Raw genomic sequence first — 19,395 nt, 5'->3', positions numbered from 1 at the left:
AGCTGCCTTTAAGATTCTCTCTTTGTCTTGAATTCTTGGCATTTTAATTATGATGTGTCTGAGTGTGGGCCTCTTTGGCTTCTTCTTGCTTGGGACTTTCTGTGCCTCCTGAACTTGTGTGACTTTTTCCTTCACCAGGTTAGAGAAGTTTTCTGCCATTATTTATTCAAACAGGTTCTCTAAACCTTGCTTACTTTCAACCTCTTCTGGCACTCCTATAATGCGAATATTGTTATGTTTCATGTTGTCCCACAGCTCCCTTAGATTGTCCTCCTGTTTTTAAATTGTTTTTTCTTTTTGGATCTCTGATTGAGTAATTTTTTCTACCCGGTCTTCTAAGTCACCGATCCTATCCTCAGCTTCCTCTAATCTGCTGTTTATTCCTTCCAATGTATTCTTTATTTCTACTATGTCATTCTTAATTTCCTTCATAGTTTCCATATTTTTTTTCATGCTGTTGAGCATCCTTACAATCAGTATTCTGAACTCTATATCTGATAGATTGCTTATCTCCATTTCATTTAGCTCTTTTTCTAGAGACTTCTCTTGTTCTTTCATTTGGGGCTTTTGTCTCCCCATTTTGGTTGCCTGTTTGGGTTTGTTTCTATGTATTAGGTAGATCTGCTAGGACTCTCAGTCTTTTTGGAGGGTCTCTGATGCAGGCCAATGTTAGACACAGTTTGTGACTGGCCCTGAGTACCCTGTTTGGAGCTATCAACATTACCTTTGGCTTGAGGTCTCCTCTTCTGGGGCTGGGTGTGTTTGGACAGGACCAAGATGCACACCAAAGTCTACTTTTCTCTGAGGTCCACCTCTGGCTGTAGGCTGATTAATCTGATTCTCTTAATGAGCCTCAGGCTGTAGAAACTCCACAGGGTGGGGTGGCTGATTGTTATCAGTCTCTTAAGGAGCTTCAGGCTGTAGAAACTCCTTTGGGTAGGGCTAGAGGTTTACCAGTAGGGTGGGGCAATTGCTTCCACCACCCCCCCCCCCCCCCGAGGCAAAAGCAGCAAAATGTCTGAGAAAGATGTCCTCTGTAAGATGGGGGAAAGACCCAGCACAGGGATCCAGAGGGGTGCTCTCTGATCTCTATCTCGAGGGCCCACAACCCTAGATTCTCCTCAACAGCTCCAGTCTACTCTGCCCTTCCTCTGCTGGAGCCCAAGGTGAGTGGCTGCATACAAAACTTTGTGTGCTGGCTTTTTAACAGGGTGCCTGCAGTTCCAGCCATCTCTCCCTGGCAGGCAGAAACCCTGTTCCTTTCTCAGTTCTGGTGCTCTTGGCTGGGAAAGCCAGCCTGGGGTTTAGGCCCCAGAGTTCTCAGTGGGAACCCCCCACAACTGAGATATCCCTCTGGACCTTCAGCTGCCGTCTGTGGGAGCCCAACCTTCTTGTGCCTCCGCACTTCCAACCAGTCCTTCTATGTGGTCTCCACTTTTCCTCCTTGGTTATGAGGGTGCTCTCCAGCTCATCTTCAGTTGCAGTTAATTATTCAGGATGGTTTTTCTATATTTTAGTTGTAATTCCAGTTTGGTCCTGGGAGAGTGTCAGTGTAGCTTCCACTCAGTCCACCACCATCTTTAAGGTGTGAGTTTTTAATGTCCTGAAACATGCCTTCTCCACATTTCCTATGCCTCATTTTTAGATCAATGATACAATTCCCCCCCCCCCCCGCCTTGTATCTCTAATGAGAGTGAAATATAAATTCTAAGTTAAAATCTTTCCGTCTCTTGGAAACCCTCAGTGATTATACTTCAGAGTAGGGTCAACCAAGCTGTGGAAGGCTTTTCTTCTGAGATATGGAAATTTGTCATTCATTCATTCATTTAAAAAAAATTTATTGGGGTGACATCAGTTAATTAAATTATATACATTCCAAGTGTACAATTCTATTATACATTATCTGTATATTGCATCATGTGCCCACCACCCAAAGTCAAATCTTCTCCCATCACCATATATTTGACCCTCTTTATCTTTCATTACTTATCTTGTCTACTTTTTTCCTTTCACATATTGTTTAGCTTTTTCTTTAAATCCACAAAAATATTTATAATAACTATTTGAAAATTCTTGTCTGCTAATTCTAACATCTGTGTATCTAGGGACCTATTTTTATTGGCTTCTTTTTCTCTTAATTATGGTTGACATTTTCCAGCTTCACATGTCTGACAATTTTTAATTATATGCTACTCATTCTGATATATTTTAGGAAATCTTGATTATATTGCAGAGTTTTGAGTGTTGAGTCTTGCTCTGACAGGAAGTTAAATCACTGGAAGTTCCTCTTGATCCTCTTAGGCTTGGCTTTTTATATTTTTCCAGGGCAGGTATAATTTGGTGTGTTCTTTACTTAAGGTTGTGATCCTTATTCTTTTGGTGTGTCTTTCTGGAACATTGATTGAATGCCTGAGGTACTCATAGAGCTTTGTCCACTCCAGACAGGCTGGCACTTCAATGTCTGTTCGTCCTGAATGACTTCTGGTATCTCCGTTTAGCTCTTTATCCTGCAGCAGCCATTCTCTTCTAGCTTTATGGAGTTTCACCCTGTGTGCATTGCAACCCAGGTCTCTGCAAGTACTTGATAAGAACTTTTACACAGACTCCTGCACCCTCCCTCATATGTCTTCTTCCTTTCTAGAACCTGTTGTGCAAATTCCAGCTGCCTAAACTCTATTTATTTAGATATGCCACTTGTGTCTCAAGCTTGATATATCTAGAGTAGAACACAGTATTTCTTTTAAAAGTTCTCTCCTCTTTCTCTACTCCTTTCTCTCCAACTCTCTGCTCAGCTGGTGACATACCACGACTGCCTAGTCTTTCTTTGACTCCCTCTTTGACCACTAACTCGTGAATTTGTGTTTGACTATATCTTTCTCCTCTTTATCACCATGGCAGTAATCTTAATTTCTTCATTGTTCTCAATTTTATAGTAGCACAGCACTTTACTAATGCTACTTGTAAAACACTTTTTATTTTACTTTAATACAATGCCTGGCATTCAATAAATAATTGTTAATTGTATGAAGGAATGAATGGGTAGTTAGTGTGTATGTATCTGCCTCACCTGCTAGACTGTCAGCTCATTTTGGGCAGGGACAATAAAATGCAGAACATACAGTAGATATTCAAATAATAGAAATTCAATAATGACATTAATTTTCTTAATGTCATTAATTTTTTGCATAAATAGGTCAGGTCACCTAGATTAGTTGATATGTTATACCATATTTGATCTTCAGATTATGTTCAGTATTTCCCAACCTATTATATACCATTTTTGAAAGGACAAGTCAGAGAAGTCTACTTTCATGTGTGCCAATATAGAGACCATCTTATATGCAAGATCATTTAGTTTTTTTACAAGCACGAAATATTTGGTCTGCTACCAGTTTGAGTTTTACAGATGTCCTCAGTTTTTCTTAAAATGCTGACTTTCGTAGTTAATAAATACATTTAATGAATTAACAGAAAACAAAGTAATTGTAAACATTTGTGCTATGCCAGAGATGTAAAATTTATTAGGATGATCATGAAGAAGCTGCTCGATTTCTAAGAAGATACCACCCAAGGCTGAAAATATAATTCCCAAATACCCAAAGAAAGATACATGTTACTATAAAGGAAGAGAACAACTCCGGGAAACCGCTAGGCAACTACCTGCTCGTATTGTCCTTGATTACTGATATCTGCTACATAGCATTGAACGTCTCTTGGTTTCTTTTTGGGGGAGGGGTGGTGTCAGTAATAGTGCCATCCTTGTTCCAACTTCAAAAGCAAAGTCTATTAGTTGCAGATACTGAGACAGGTGAACAATAAAGCTTGTGGGTAGACTCTTCCAATGTCAGGCACTAAGGGAAGCAGCCCTGGATCAGCAGCAGCTTGGGAGGCAGGGCTCACAGCAGGGCTGGGTGCAGGTTGTGAGGTTGATGGTCTCCAGACATGGGGTGGGCTGGCAGGAGTTGAGCAGGAAGCAGGTGGGCACACAAGGCTGAGGAATGTGGCAGGGTGGGGGGCAGTTGTCACAGCAGGTTGGCTCCAGTAACCAAGTCGTGTGTGGGCAGGTGCTGGGCAGGCAGACTCCACAGCGGCAGCATTTGTCAGAGGAGCAGATGGTGGTGGCAGGGCCGGTGGGGACGCTGCAGCAGCAGGGAACACAGCAAGCCATGGCCTTGGGAATCTGTGATTTTTATTGGGTTTCAAGACAGATGAGGTTTCTGAAATGTGAATGTCTCTCCTTGCTCTGGGGTTCTTATATACCCTCCCCAATGGGTGTTGATCCAACCAGAAGGCTTCTTTCCTGGTTCTTGTTTATGTTAGTGTATCCATTTTCCTTTGCTTGGTTTGACATTTAGATGCTCGTTAACAGCCTCTGTTCTCCTAATTAACCTTTTATGTGAGTTCCTGGCTAATTCTGAGCTGATTACTCTTTTTGTTTGTCACTGGAACAGAAGCTTTATGAGGTATCACCAAAGGCTTCTGCTATTAAAAGTCCAACACTAGCCCTGCTGGGGAATATTGCATCATAGTACACCTGTAGTATGAAGGTCTTATCTCTAGTGCTGGTCAGTTTTCATGCTCCCCACCTATATCTGCATCAATTGATCTGATGAAGTAGTCTTGTTTTAAAGAGCTGCACTTCATTTTAGTAACTTTCTTTTAGCTTTGGAATCTTTAAAAAAAAACAATTACTTTTTAAACGATATATTATTGGCATATCACATTGTACTAATTTAGTTTGAGGACTTTTGAAGATCAAGCTTACATTAATATGGAGAAATACACTATTGAGAAATATGGCAGACTTTTAAAAATACCTATTCCATTTTTTAATAGAAAATATTGCATATTTATTAAAAATTTGGACAGTATGGAAATGTATCAAGAAAACAACTCATCCATAATTTTATCCTCTACAGAAATTCTCTATTAATATTTATACACATATCCCTCTACTCATTTTCTGTACATTTATCATTTTATTACATTACTGAAATTATATGATACCTACTGTCTTATAACTTGCCTTCTTGTTTAAACATATATATTTTCATTGTCTTTAAGTATATTTGATGATGTTATTTTTAATGTTTCCTAGCATTCATTATATAACTATACTTCTAAGTTACTTAAAAATTTTACATTAGTATTTATTTTCAACTTTATGATAATTGTGGCAATAGTGAGCAACTGTATATATAAAATTTAATGCACATTTCTGATTATTTCGGGACAGAAATAATTATTGGGAAGAATCATTGGAACAAATACCAATGAACATATTTTAAGGCCTTTGATATCCGTTATCATCCTGGCTCCAGAATGGTTCTGTTTACCCATTTCTTTCTATCTGTGTATTCCTACCAGCTATGTCTGAGAATTCCTATTTCTCCATACTTTTGATGGATATTTTATTTTAAAATTGTTTGCCAGTTGGTGGGTGGAAAGTGAAATTTTATTATTACTGCATTTTTCTCATAACAAGTTAGGCTAAAACATTCTTTCATATGTGCATTGGCCCATTTTTCTTTCTATTGAGAACTGACTTGCTTTCTTTCCTTCACTGTTAAGTGTAGGAAAGTTGAATGTTTAGGTTATACCTTTATGCTGAGTAAAATAATAATTTAAGACCATTACACTCATCTTTAAATGAAATTGCTACCAGTGGAAAATAAAGTTGCGGGATCGAGCCGTCTGTTCACATTTGATCTTATTCAGTCCCCCCCAGTGTGGTGCATTTTCTCCCCAGGTCACGTATCTGAGGTAAGAAAGACCTGGGCTCTCAGTCCAGGGCACCATTTAGATTGGGGCCTAGCTCAGCCTGGAGGAGGGAGCACAGGGAGGTCATTCTGATGCCCTGGACCGTTGCCACTCAGCCGCCACTCATACCCCTAAGCCGGGCTCCCACGCTCCCTCCCTCCTCCAGGCAGGGCTGTGTGACAGTGCGTGACAGTGAGCGCCCCGGCCGGGGTCTTTCGGGGGGTGCAGATTGGAGAGGCGCACGTTCGCAGTCGGAGGAGGTCTTTCCTGGTCCCAGGATTGCTCATTACCTTTCTTGTTATGGCAAGTAAGTAACTTCTTGAAACCTTATTTTTTCATCTCTGCAAAATAAGGGTAATACTATCTATCTACATCCTTCCACTCAGAAGGGGACTGGGAGGCTCCTGGGAGAGAAGCTGAGATAAAGTCCATAGACAGCCGTAAAGGGGTACACAGAGGTAAGCTACTGCCATCATTACCTAAGGAAGCTGCAGGTCAGTCTCAGGGTAAGGGAGAGAGACAAGAAACAAAGTGCAAAAGGAAAAATAATAGCTGAAGGTGAGTAAAAGAGCAGCCTTCTAAGGAAATAGCAAAGACTTAGCTGAAAGCTCACACCTACAGTTAGAGAAAACGGCTGGCACAGAAATGAATAAATTTCAGATTTTAAAAAAGTTCTCTACGGCTCTGCTTGGAAGAAAGGATTCGAGATCTCTGCTGGTGCCCCGGGACCTCACTCCCAGATTTATCTTTGTGTCAGTATATGCCAAATTGCTCACTCTTTTACTTAGGACTGATTAATGTTTTTCAGTATTTCAAAAATGCTTTAGTGGACATTTATCAAGCAGCTACCATGTGCCAGGCACTGTGATAAGTGCTGGATATACAGCAGTGATCAAAATAGACACCATCCTTGCTCTCATGGAACTTAAGAGTCTGGAAGAAGGTTCATCACACACATGATATATTATTATAAATTACTGTTATTACGCATTTTGATAAGAAGGAAAAAGACTGGATTCTAAGAGCAGAAAAACAATAACCAGAAGGAAATTATTTTGAAATTTTAAGAAAAACATTGGGGCTTGCAGACTCCCGCAATTAGGATTTCATGGTAAAAAGATACCCCTTTCTTATCAGAGTACAGTACGAGCTTGAGTCAGGATGGTAAGGATTATGGAATTGTTACTGTTCTGTGTAGGGTATTATGTTTCCACAGTTAGAAATAAGACTTAAGGTTACACATTAGAAACACTTGTAAAATAAGTTTATGATAATAAACTCATCTCTTTTATTGAGAAGACTCGCAATTGTTTATTAAAATTAATTTTCTCTGCAGTGGTCAAGAGACCTGAGAATTACTTTCCTTTGTTTATAAATTAGGACACTGAGTCTAAGAGAAGTGAGATAATTTGCTTTAGATGGTCTAGTGACTGACTTGTTCAAAACTAAATATAGGATCTCTTGGGATTGAGCTACCTTTTATGTGGTTTAAAATTAAGTTTAAAGAATGTGTCAGAAGTACTAAGCATACTTTATTTTTAGAAACAAAGGGTGTCTTTCTTCTTTTAAGCAAGTGTGGGAAAACCACAGTGACTCCTAAATAGAGGGTAGATTTTCAAGTGCTAAAAATCTACACACAACCCCCACCCAGAACGGGCCCAGTTTTAATTATGCCGTTCTATAGGTAATAGGGGTGTCTGTGACAGTGAAGGAAAAAAATTGAAGATTGATGATAAAAAACACAGAAGTAAAATATGATTGTTAGTCTCTTGCTTCAAATCTCGCATTGCTTCGAGGTTACCATCTAGATCCCTTCGTCTGGGGAGCCATGACCCCAGGGCCTTTGCATTTCTTCTCTCCTGCTGGCCTCATCCTCTTCTCCCCATTGTCAGCGCACCCACGACTTAATAAGCTGCTGTTCTCTCTGGAACAGCTGCTCCCCAACCCTGCTGCCTCGTCATCTTTTAATGCTCAGCCTGGGTAGCCTGGAGCTTTCCATAGCTCTCCCTCACCCTGACACTGAATCACCAGATCTGGGCCTTAGTTACTTTTTTGTGTGTGTTTGCATGCTTGCTACTCACAGCTCACTCACAGCAGGAATCACACAGCATTATAATTATATCCATTCAACATACACAGAGCACTAAATCATGATTATAATAACTTCCCCAGGTTTGAGAGGAACTTGAGGGCACCTTAGGTAATCCCTTTTTTTTAAATCTTTATACTTCTAGCATGTATGTGGTTCCTAGCACAGGGGAAGCATGCAAGAAATACTGGCTAAATGGTCTGAATCCCCGGTGACTGTATCCTGGGTTGTGTCCCATCTACCTCATGGATTCTAAGTTCTGCTCATTTAAAGATGTGCTACTAACAAGCTGTGGGATCCTCTGAGAAAGTCTTCCCTGGAGAGACTGACAGGACAATGAGGACATTTCTTTTTATTTTTTACTTTTTTATTAAATTTTTAAAATTTTTCAGTTATAGTTGATGTGCAATATTATATTAGTTTCAGGTGTACAAACCAGTGGTTAGATTTATATAACTTGCAGAGCGATCACGTCAATAAATCTGGTACCCATCTGGCACTGTACATAGTTATTACAATATTACTGACTATATTTCCTGTGCTGTACTTTACATCCTCATGAGTATTTTGTAACTATCAATTTGTATTTCTTAATCTCTTCACCTTTTACGGCCAGCAACCCAACCCCCTCCCCTCTGACAACTGACAACTGTCTCTATGAGTCTGTTTCTGTTTTGTCCATTTATTTTGTTCTTTTGATTGGCATATAAGTGAAATCATGGTATTTGTCTTTCTCTGTCTGACTTATTTCACTCAGCACAATACCCCCCAGGTCCATCCATGTTGTTGCAAATGGCAAGATTTAATTCTTTTTTTATGGCCTAGTAATATTCCATTATATATGTACCACCTCTTTATCCATTCACCTATTTTTGGCCACTTAGGTTGCTTCCATATCTTGGCTATTGCATATAATGGTGCAGTGAACATATGGATGTATATGTCTTTTCAAATTAGTGCTTTGGGTTTTTTCATAGAAATACCCAGAAGTGGAATTGCTGGGTCTTTCTTTGTCTCTTTTTATAGTCTTTGTTTTAAAGTCTATTTTGTCTGTTGTTTTTTTCCCGTTTTCATGAAATATTTTTTCCATCCCTTTACTTTCAGTCTGTGTATCTTTCTACCTGAAGTGAGTCTCTCGTAGACAGCCTATGTATGGGTCTTGTGTTCTTACCCATTCAGCCACCCTATGTCTTTTGATTAGAGCATTTAATCAATTTGCATTTAAAGTAGTTGTTGATAGATATGCATTTATTTCCATTTTATTATTCATATTCTCTTTCCTCCTCCCCCTCGTCCTTCCTCGTGCTGGGGAGCCTAGGGTAGGGCTGGGACTCCACACTCCTCAGGGGGCACCTCTGCACCTGAGATATTCCTCCTGGTTTTCAATGGCCACACATGGGGGTGGGGCCAGCTCCTTCTGAGTCTCAGCCCCTCCTACCTGTCCCCCTGTGGCTTCTGTATATCCTTAGTTATAAGACTTCTGTTGAGCTAGACTTCAGGTGGTCTTCAGCGATGGTTGTTCTGTAGTTTAGTTGTAATTTTGATGTAGTCTTGGTAGGATGCGAGTACTGCATTTACCTACTCTGCCGTCTTGACCAGAAGTCACACTGGGGACATTTAAAAACATGTTTATTTGACGGCATTTGCTTCCCCCCTTCCTTGCCCTACTTTTTGTCTTTTTCGCATGCACTGTTCTGGTTTTAGTTCACTGCTTTTTCAGATTTTGACTTGTGCCTTTATATATGTGCATGTAATATATATAATATGCCATATTACATATGTTATATATGTAACATGTTGTATATGTAATGTTTTGTGTGTAATATATATAATCTCTTAAGGCTTAGAAAAGGATAATCTGCTTGAGAAAAATTAAGCAGGTTGGTAAAGTGAAGTAGTAGATTAAACCATGTTCAGTCAGGGTTTTGGCTCTAGTTCTCAGCTTTCCACCTGAAAAGTATTGGCATTGTATTGATTACTGGGGTAGGACCTCTGTCCTGGGTATGGTGTGGGTAGAAAGATATATTCCTAGTGTCCTGCTGCTAGAGTTGACCACCTGAAGTTTTCTCTAAGGGAAAATGAAGTAAAAATTGGTAGGCCCACTAAATCACCCAGGTCTTAGAATTGAGTACCTGCCACTTTTAATCTATGCACCAATATATCTTTTTCTGTTACAATTGGATATGATGACTTTGTTAAGATTCTTACACTTGTTATTTCTCGTGCATATTTTAATTTAATGTCATAAATGTGTTCATTAAGCTCTCTTAGCTCTGGAGGCTCTGTGATGTGGTAGAAATAATTGGGCTTTAAAGTCACACGAGCAAGGAACTGAATTCTGGATTTCTCAGTAACTTTATGACTTTGAGAATGTTGAATAACTCTTCAAGCTTCATTTTTCTCATCTATTAGTGCTATTTTAAGGATTACATGAGTTAATACGTGTAACTTACCTAGCAAAGTATAGGTAGATAAATGTTGGCTCACCCCCAAAATTGTATTTCTCTAAGTAAGAGGAGAGAGAAGGTGACTCTAACAGTTAATAAGTCATGTTCGTAAGCTGGTTTCAGTCATTCCTCTCTAATAGATTATTTTTAAAAAAACAAAATAATCATGTTATCTTTATCTTTTTTAAAAAAAATGAAAGAAATATACAAAAAACACACAGAGCACATCTTGCCAAAGAAACAAAGTTTATTGGAAAACCCATTAAGAATTTATTTTCCTCTATGACAAGACCCCATACAGGAAATGGGATCCAAGAAGCAACATGGCCAAGAAAATATTGCCTGAGATCTCACAAATGGCAGTATATTTTGATAATAGGTGATATTCACTGCCCAAATGAACCAAATGATTATTCAGCCAAATAACCGTAACACTTTTTTTTAAACTTTCCATTAAAATGAAAGGTAGGTTTTCCATATTTGGGCCATCTGATCTGCCTCAACATCTGATAAGCTACTGAGACAAAGGAATGCTGAACAGACAGCTCCCGGGTTCCTCCTTGTCAGGTGCCGGGGGAAGCAGCCCTGGATCAGCAGCAGCTTGGGAGGCAGGGCTCACAGCAGGGCTGGGTGCAGGTTGTGAGGTTGATGGTCTCCAGACATGGGGTGGGCTGGCAGGAGTTGAGCAGGAAGCAGGTGGGCACACAGGGCTGAGGAATGTGGCAGGGTGGGGGGCAGTTGTCACAGCAGGTTGGCTCCAGTAACCACGTCGTGTGTGGGCAGGTGCTGGGCAGGCAGACTCCACAGCGGCAGCATTTGTCAGAGGAGCAGATGGTGGTGGCAGGGCCGGTGGGGACGCTGCAGCAGCAGGGAACACAGCAAGCCATGGCCGTGGGAAGCTGGGGTGCTTTTGGTTTTTCAGAAAGAGAAATGAGGTTTCTGAGATGCAAATGTCTCCTCTGGCTTTGGGGCTCTTATATACTCTCCCCGATTGGGTGTTGGTCCAACCAGAAGCTTCCTCTTTTTGTTTATGCCGCTCTGCTCTTTCCCACTAAGGTTATCTAATCATTTTGGTATTTGCTTGTCCATTAAAAGTTCCTGCCCTTATTAAAGTAATCATGTTTTAGACTCAGAGCCTTGTCATTTTTGTCATAAGATGTTTACATTTTATCTTTACTGGGTCCTGGCATGTGAAATCCTACATAAATTATGGATCATCAGACCAAGTGACAATTCAGCTATAGTTTCAGAGGCAATGACTGTATGCATCTCAGAAATATTTATTCAGGTTCTATTGAGCAAGCAGGGTGACATCCAGAAAGGAATAAAATAAAACCTCTTTTTTTATTATTTTTAATAAACCTATAGTGAGTTTCCAAAGGTGATGTTACTCTGTGGTGTTTTTAAAAATTTTACTGTACTTTTTATTGTTATTTTATTATTTTTTGCTGTTGACACTATTACAGATGTCCCCCATTTTCTGCCTCTTTCCCTCCCTCCCCTCAAGCCCCTCCCCCTCCTCTGGCCTTCACCACCCTGTCATCGGTGTCCATGCAGGGATGTTCTTTTTTTTTTTTTAAAACGTATCTTTATTGATTTCAGAGAGAGGAAAGGAGAGGGAGAAGGAGAGGGAGAGAAACATCAATGATGAGAGAGTCATTGACCGGCTGCCTAGCCCTCAACCCAGGCATGTGCCCTGACTGGGAATCTAACCCCGATCTCCTGGATCCTAGGTCGATGCTCAACCGCTGAGCCACGCCTGGTCGGGCCATGCAGAGATGTTCTTTGGCTAATATCTTCACCTCCTTTTATCCAGACCCTCCCACGCCCCTGCCTTCTGACATTCGTCAGCCTGTTCCATGTACCCAGGCCTCTGGTTCTGTTTTGTCTGTCAGTTTATGTTGCTCATTCGATTCCACATGTAAGTGAGACCATATAGTATTTGTCTTTCTCTGACTGGCTTATTTTTTGTAAACAGTCTCTATTGTCATGGTTATGTCAGTCTTGGAGTGAGTCAAAGTGTGAATTTACTGGAAGGAAAGATCCACCCAATTGCTATCTTTTGTTAAATGTACCACTAAAAGAAAATCACCTCAGTCTTGGCTCATTTTCACATGTACTTAACTTTAAAATAAGATGAAACAGAAACTAAAAGGAGAGATCAGAAGATGCCAGTGGGTTCTGGAAGGGGTCAGATCCAGCATGATCTAGGGCTTCAGCATTCATAAATCATTTTCCCACCGAGGGACGTCCTGCTTCCGTGCTTGTTTTTGCGTCTTATGTCTTCAATTAGTTTGTAAATTCCTTTGAGGGATGCCTTCCACAGCATTGCTCACCTCAGCTGGCCGTCGTTGCCTTACCATAGGGGGGTAGATGAGGCGGTGGATCGGGATCATCTCTAATGTGTAATAGTCTACGATTCCAGCATCTTTGCACGCTCCCTGAGGATCAGCACAGACCATTCAGATAGTAGAATCTAAATTCCATCATTTGTTGGGGGGCAAATGGTTATTGAGTAAACACAACATACGGATTAACTGGTGGGTCATTGTTGAGGGCACATTAATGGAACCAATGTGGCCTGTTAGAAAGGGCAGAAAGCTGGCAAAAACAAATCAGTGGAAAATCTGAATGTCCTTGGTAAACAAGCCTCACACATTTTATGAGAAGAAGAACTTGTTACTGAAGTTGGTTTGATTTTTGCTTCAATATCGATATTTATCATAAAGCACATCAAATAAAAATGAAGGTTGGAGTCTCCTAGGTATCTTACACTTCTGTGGCCATGATCATATTGTTTCTTAAATGTCCTTCCCCAATCCTCTGCTTCTCAACTCTTACCCCTCAAGCATCAGCTCAGACATCTCATAAAGAAACTTCAGATGGCGGTTCTTGATGTTTTCATTCTTTCCCGTGCTTTTCCAAAGGGTGTTGCTCCTCTTTTCATGTAGTCCCATTTTATTCTGCTATATATTATAGTTTATCATTTATATCTGTCTTCCGTACTCCAATGCAAGGACTCAAAAGTGGGAATCTTGTTTTAATCTTCTTTGTCTCTGTCCAGCACGTAGGACAATGCCCGGTACGTAGTAGTTCTTTGATCAATGTTTATTGAATTGGATTATAGATTTCACATCAGCAAAATGATGCATTTCACTTTACTGCTGTCAAAACAGTTTTACATGCAAAGCTTCACCTAAATGAGACAATGAAAAAATATGGCTCAGCTCATAAACTCTTTGGGGTCCCTTCTGTTGAGTATGTTGACCTCTATGCCAGTTTCTCAGCCTCTTTAAGGACATATGTAAATTACTTAAAGAGGCAGGGAAAAATAAATTTTAAGTAAGTGCTAACCCTCAGAATTGAAAATGATTCTAAGGTTAGAGCTTCATGTATTTTATTGTCCAGACAATTTTCTTCACATATTTACGTATCCTGTTGAGGCCTCCTTTTGGCTGAGATTTATGTTGATGTCATCAGAAAGTATACTTCTGCTGGACACATTTATAGGTTCACGATGTATGCATGTGTCAGGAGCTGTTGGGTAATCATAGCATTAAACGTTGAGACAGTACTTGGTTTGGGGAGCAGAGGTGGTTATTTCATTTTAAAGTAAAGGGGCCCATGACAGCATTTTTTCTCTTCTCATTAGAAATCATCTTTCAAATCAGAAGGAACACTTCTGTAAAACCGAAGGCACAGAGTGAGAACATTTTCTTCCAGAGCTTCTCATTCAAGACCCTTCCCTGAGCAGCCCTTAATGATGATTGCAGTCCCGTGGGGCAGTGTGGGCAACTCTTTGAAATGTCTCTGGCTAGCAGCGAGGTGCTTCACACTCACAGGGCTGGGTGCAGGCTGTGACAGATCGCGCTCAGGTTTGCAGTAGGGTGGCCGCTGTGGATCTGCCAGGCAGTGACACTAGGGATCAGGAACGCAGCAGGGTCGGGGGCAGGTGTCACAGCTGGTGGGCTGAAGAAGGCTAATCTCATGTGGGCAGCTGCTGGGAAGGTTGTTTCCAAATTGACGGTCTTTCCTTGTTTTTCATCACCTGGGCAGATCTGTGGTATACTGCTCAGCTATTTTGTAGGGTACATACTGTTTTTAATCTTATTGAACAGATGAGGAATCTGAGGCATAGAGCAGTTAAATGACATAACCAAGGACCCATAACTACTAAGTGGTAGGGTGTGACAGCCTAGTTTGAGAGACCTCTCTCTTGGCCATTGTGTAGGGGGCATTGCCCTGACTAGAGTGTAGGCTGCATGTTGCCGCCAAGACTAGTGGCAAGTAAGATTTGTGAAAATGACTCTACTAGCTTATTGAGGGGCTTCAGAATCACACTGAAGAACTTAGCCTTGATTCAGTAAAAACAGAAATCTTGAGTCGTCCTAGAGTTTTGAGCAATAATTTAAACAATTTCAGGGTCAGGAGCCTGATCTGACAGGAATATTGTTTGGGTGGAGGAAGGGGTGGAGAATACTTGACTCAAGGTCAACTAGGAGTGTGCCTGTTATCAGGGGTGTGGTGATCAGGGCCAGAGGCAGCGAAGGTGGAAGGAAAGATGCCAGGAACAGTTTGAAAGAAAAAGGAAATGACTCGGTTTTCTATTCTATTCTCAAGGATAAACAATTATTAACTTTAAGGGTAGTTTGTCTTTACCTTGAACTAGGTTATTAGAACTTATCAGAAAAGACTGCATTTCATTGCAAGGTTAAAGACCCAGTCAGTAATTTTCCTGTTCTGATATTGTTAGTCAATATTTAAAGTCTGACTTAAAAAAAAAAAAGATGATTTGTTTTCACCTTAGAAATGCAAACAGTTTTTTCTAGGCTCATTGTATACACTAGTTTTTGTCTTAAACCACAGAGAAAGCTGAGTTACTATATATAACCAAATACACAATTTAGAGGAATAGTAGAGAATGTATTGCCAAGGGGCATCTAGTTTCTTCTGGGTAGAGAGCCATGTATAACCCGATGTCTGTCTGCTGAGGAGGCAGATACTTTGGTGAAGGGGAAGGAGAAGGGACTTTGGATTCAGGCCATTTTAGGTTTAATCCCTTCTCTATCACTGATTGTATAACTTTGGCAAGAAACTTTTCCAGCCTCAGTTTCCTCATCTGTAAGGTGAGGAGAATACTGGTAGGTACCTCTTAGTGTTTTTGTTAGAAATAAATGAGGTAATGCACCTAAAGCACCTACTTGAGTGCCCAGCAGATTCACTAAATGTTAGCTACACGAATAAAATCAGGAAAAGTAATAAGGTGGGATGGGGCTGGATAGTGGCATGGAGTACTTGTTATTTAAAATGCTTCTGGATAATCTAGAACCATAGAATGTCAAAACTAAGGTGACTTTAGAGAGGATCTGGTCAACCAACCCATTTTACTGCTTTAAGACCTGAGACCCAAAGAGATCAAGTGACTTGCTCAGAGTTGTAGGGTCAGCCCGAGGCAGAGCCAGGATTAGGATACCCATCTCTTGGTTTCCAGGTGGGGCTTTTTAACTAGCTAAGGGAACTTGAATGCCTAAAGGCCCACAGAGGTAGTAATAGGAGACTTGGAATTATTTTCAGTATTCAAAATAAAGTCTAAATATTTATCCCTTACAAAGATGTGAAAAAACATCAAACTTTTTTGCTTTTGACTAAAAAAGAGGTGACTTGGCACAGTAACAATAGTTATATTAATCTTAAGACTCTCATTTATACTTATAAATGTATTTATGAACAAAAATGAAGGAATGACTAAATTATTATTTTAAAAAGCTGGAAAGGCTCAGTTGGTTGAATGTCATCCTGTGCACCTAAAGGCTGCCAGTTCGATAGCCCGTCAGGGCATGTGCAGAAGGCAACTGATCAATGTTTCTCACATCAATGCTTTTCTCTCTCTCTCTCTTTTCCTCTCTCTAAGCATGTCCTCAGGTGAGGATTTAAAAAAAAAAAAAAGCCATTTTGAAAAACACACACAACATTTTTCAAGAAATAAAAGGATGCCTTTTGGTGACAAAGCTGGGAACCAGTGTGTGGCAGTAATGGTGAGAGTCTCTCGCTGTGACTGGAGTGCTTCTGTGGATGCTTTGGGTCATTTGATCCTCACAGTAATCCTGGGACACAAGCAGAGAAGAGAGCATTATTTCTACTGCAATAATGAGGAAACAGGCTGAGAGTGAAGCGAATGGCCCAAAATCCCATGGCAAATCCACGAAAATACACAACTAGGCTGCATTCTGGGTATTTCTTGCAAAAACCTTACTGTACTTGGATTTTTCCAGGCCACCCTAGGAGATGAATTAATAGTCATCATAAAAGTTTTGTTGTAGGAGGAAATGTGTGTTTTTATTCCCATAATTATGTGAGTATTTTTGTTGTATGGAGAGGACTGCACTATATTCTGATGTTTTCAGTTTATTTCAGTGACATGCTATTATATGTCATTTGGACTAGTAAGTTTCTAAATATAGTTATGACCAATGGAAGCCAAGCCTAATTTGAGGAAATAAGGAATACTCAATAAATGCTAATATTCATTCCAGACTGATTTTCCTAGAAGACAAGATATATAAAGAAATATTTCTATTTTTTTCCAAAATTACGTAGCATTTTAACTTGAAATTTCATTGGTGACTATGACTAATGGAATTAAATTTATTTCTACACACTAGCAAAATGATCAGTTTGTTTTATCAGTTAAGAAGGAAAGAAAGAAAAATCAATTTTAGGGGTAATGAAAATGAAATAAAATATTTAAAAAACATTATATTAATCTCTAGGCTCCAGCGTAGTATTTGGTGCAGTGGTTGTCTTAAAAATATATTTATTGAATGAAAAGACCCTCCAAAATGACCTACTGAATTTTTTACTTTTTAACCTACCACAAAGAGCCAGTATCTAATTACTGGACGATTCCACCATGAAAGCTCTCATTCTGCTGGGGCTAAATCTTGGGGAGTAGGATGACCTGCTGTTCAGGTCTAGGTAGGCATTCTACTTTCCCTAAAAGGAATATGGAATAAATCATCACAAGGCCATATTTGCTAAGCCAGAATGAAGTTTATTAATGAATAATCAAAGTGGTTATTTCTCAAAGAGCAGTAGAATAGCCTAAAAGACAGATAAAAGGTTTCCAAGTCGCCCCAAAGGAGGAAAGAAGAGGTTGGACTAATTCATGAAAACGTGGCCCAGCGGAAGGTCTAGAGTTCGCCTGCGGTAGGCAGCAGCCGGCGTTGAGGGCTGGGTGATGTGGAGGACACTGAGCAGCACATCACTGACCCTGTGCGGAGTCCTGGCTGCCTAACAGCAGGGCTCACAGGGACTGTCACAGCAGGGCTGCACGCAGGTCGTCAGGTTGATCCCGCACAGTCCGGGAGTTGGGTGGCAAGTGTTGAGCAGCCAGCAAGTGGGCACATAGGTGTCAGGCATACAGCAGGGTGGGGGGCAGGTGTCACAGCAGGTGGGCTGAAGGAGGCTGATGTCATGTGGGCAGGTGCTGGGCAGGCAGACTCCACAGCGGCAGCATTTGTCAGAGGAGCAGATGGTGGTGGCGGGGCCGGTGGGGACGCTGCAGCAGCAGGGAACACAGCAAGCCATGGTGTCAAGATTTGGGTTTTTGTTGGGTTGAGGAGAGAAGTCTCTTAGTGTCTCAATGCTTCTCTCTCCTGCCCTGGCTCTTATATACCCACCCCCCTGGGCGTCAACCTATTAGCAAGATTTTCTTCCCCATGTTTCAGTTTATAGCTATCTCCATAAAAACCATCTAATTACTTAAGTGTTTATTACCTAAGACACACTCCTTACCTCATAAAAGGGGGTTAGTTTGTTTTGCTGTCCAATTGGGACTCTTCACGTTGGCTGTTTGTCACAGCACGAGCGTCTCATTTCGGCCTTCAAAGGCACCAAGCGATTGTCTCCTAATTGTTGCGTATCAGTCACGACGGCCTGGAATGCCGGCTGTCTTCAGATCCCACACACGATTTTTGCCTTCTTTTCAGATGAAACGATAAATAGGCTTTTATATCACTCTTCTACACAGCACCCAAAGATTCTATGTGATAATTTTGGTGTTGTGGCTAAAAAAGTGATAAGATTTGTAGCTTTATACTTCGTGGCTCCGAGGAGCTGAATTAAGATGAACAGGTGGCACCTACAGGGAAAGGGCCTCTGGTTCTGTGTGAAGAGGCCCTTTCTTCCAGAGCTGTAACAGACCATGTGCTCTTCCTCTTCGCACTGCTTTGAACGATCGCTTGGCAGGGGCATGTAGATGAGGCGTAAGACCTACATGGGTGGCCATGATGAGTGTCCTTTAAAATTCTGTGAGTAAAATTCTATGAATTAAACCATGTTATGAATTAAGATTATTTATGACCTAAAGGCTCGTTGTATTGAGCCATTTAGAGACTAACCATTAGCGTAGTATTTCCCAAAAGGAGTTCCATTAGCACCCATTCCAAGGAACATTAGAGCGTTCTCTGGTAAATAGGTTTGGGAAATACTGAGTTCTTCGTGGTGGACCTCTCAGAACCTTTAATATGCTAAGGTGCTCTGTGACTTTTCACTACAGAGATATAGCATTTATCTTTCTCCCAAATGACATGACCGTGGAACCATTTTTGTATTTTAGTTTTTATAGGTTAGCTTTATAGATTAGTGTTCTATGGAACACACCTGGGGAGATTCCGAAATTACATCTAAACCACTAAGACCTTAATAATAAAATTATTCAATTTTAAAGACATAAAACTTAGTATGATGTTTTAGAATTACTGTAAAGTAGGAAAATATTAACTGGTAAATTTTTAGATATATGTTACTTTGAAAGTGTTAAAAATGTATATATTTTCTGACCCACGTTCAGATAAAATGATGCAGGCTCTAAAAAATAATTAAAAATTGCTCAATATAGAGGAGCCAGAAGTCAAAGGACATGCAAATCAACAAGCTAATGGATGCAAAAGATGCTTACCATGAAAACTGCTTTCATTTTAGCTATTTTCTTACTACAATGGTTTTGTGGCTTTGGACCCCTCTGCTGGGAATTAGCTTGTTGTTCACGTTGCTTCAGGAGATATCTGTTCAATCAAACACTCGTTGGTCGGCACCTGC

General features: G+C 40.5%; 3 protein-coding genes and 1 long non-coding RNA gene across 4 annotated transcripts in view; 1 reads left to right on the top strand and 3 right to left on the bottom strand.

Moving 5' to 3' along the window:
• LOC148091263 (uncharacterized) overlaps nt 1–19,395 on the top strand; it is a 291,917-nt gene that overhangs the window by 123,871 nt on the left and 148,651 nt on the right. The window lies entirely within an intron of this gene.
• Nucleotides 3,872–4,168, bottom strand: LOC148091264 (keratin-associated protein 3-3). The gene has a single exon (XM_087826598.1). It carries the CDS (start codon nt 4,166–4,168, stop codon nt 3,872–3,874), a length of 297 nt encoding a protein of 98 aa, XP_087682724.1.
• On the bottom strand, nt 10,887–11,183 carry LOC107538752 (keratin-associated protein 3-3). Its single transcript, XM_016215080.1, has one exon. The coding sequence runs from the start codon at nt 11,181–11,183 to the stop codon at nt 10,887–10,889; it is 297 nt and encodes a 98-aa protein (XP_016070566.1).
• KRTAP3-1 (keratin associated protein 3-1) lies at nt 17,587–17,883 on the bottom strand. Its single transcript, XM_016215079.2, has one exon. The coding sequence runs from the start codon at nt 17,881–17,883 to the stop codon at nt 17,587–17,589; it is 297 nt and encodes a 98-aa protein (XP_016070565.1).

Source organism: Miniopterus natalensis, chromosome 17, assembly GCF_054644295.1.
Source record: "Miniopterus natalensis isolate mMinNat1 chromosome 17, mMinNat1.hap1, whole genome shotgun sequence".
Lineage (NCBI taxonomy): Eukaryota > Metazoa > Chordata > Mammalia > Chiroptera > Miniopteridae > Miniopterus > Miniopterus natalensis.
The sequence above is the reverse complement of the archived record's forward strand: the minus strand, read 5'-3'. Positions and strand labels throughout refer to the sequence as shown.

Excerpts from the sequence above, each read along its gene's own strand:
- LOC148091264 (XM_087826598.1), bottom strand. The coding sequence starts at position 4,168 with ATGGCTTGCTGTGTTCCCTGCTGCTGCAGCGTCCCCACCGGCCCTGCC.
- KRTAP3-1 (XM_016215079.2), bottom strand. The coding sequence starts at position 17,883 with ATGGCTTGCTGTGTTCCCTGCTGCTGCAGCGTCCCCACCGGCCCCGCC.
- LOC107538752 (XM_016215080.1), bottom strand. The coding sequence starts at position 11,183 with ATGGCTTGCTGTGTTCCCTGCTGCTGCAGCGTCCCCACCGGCCCTGCC.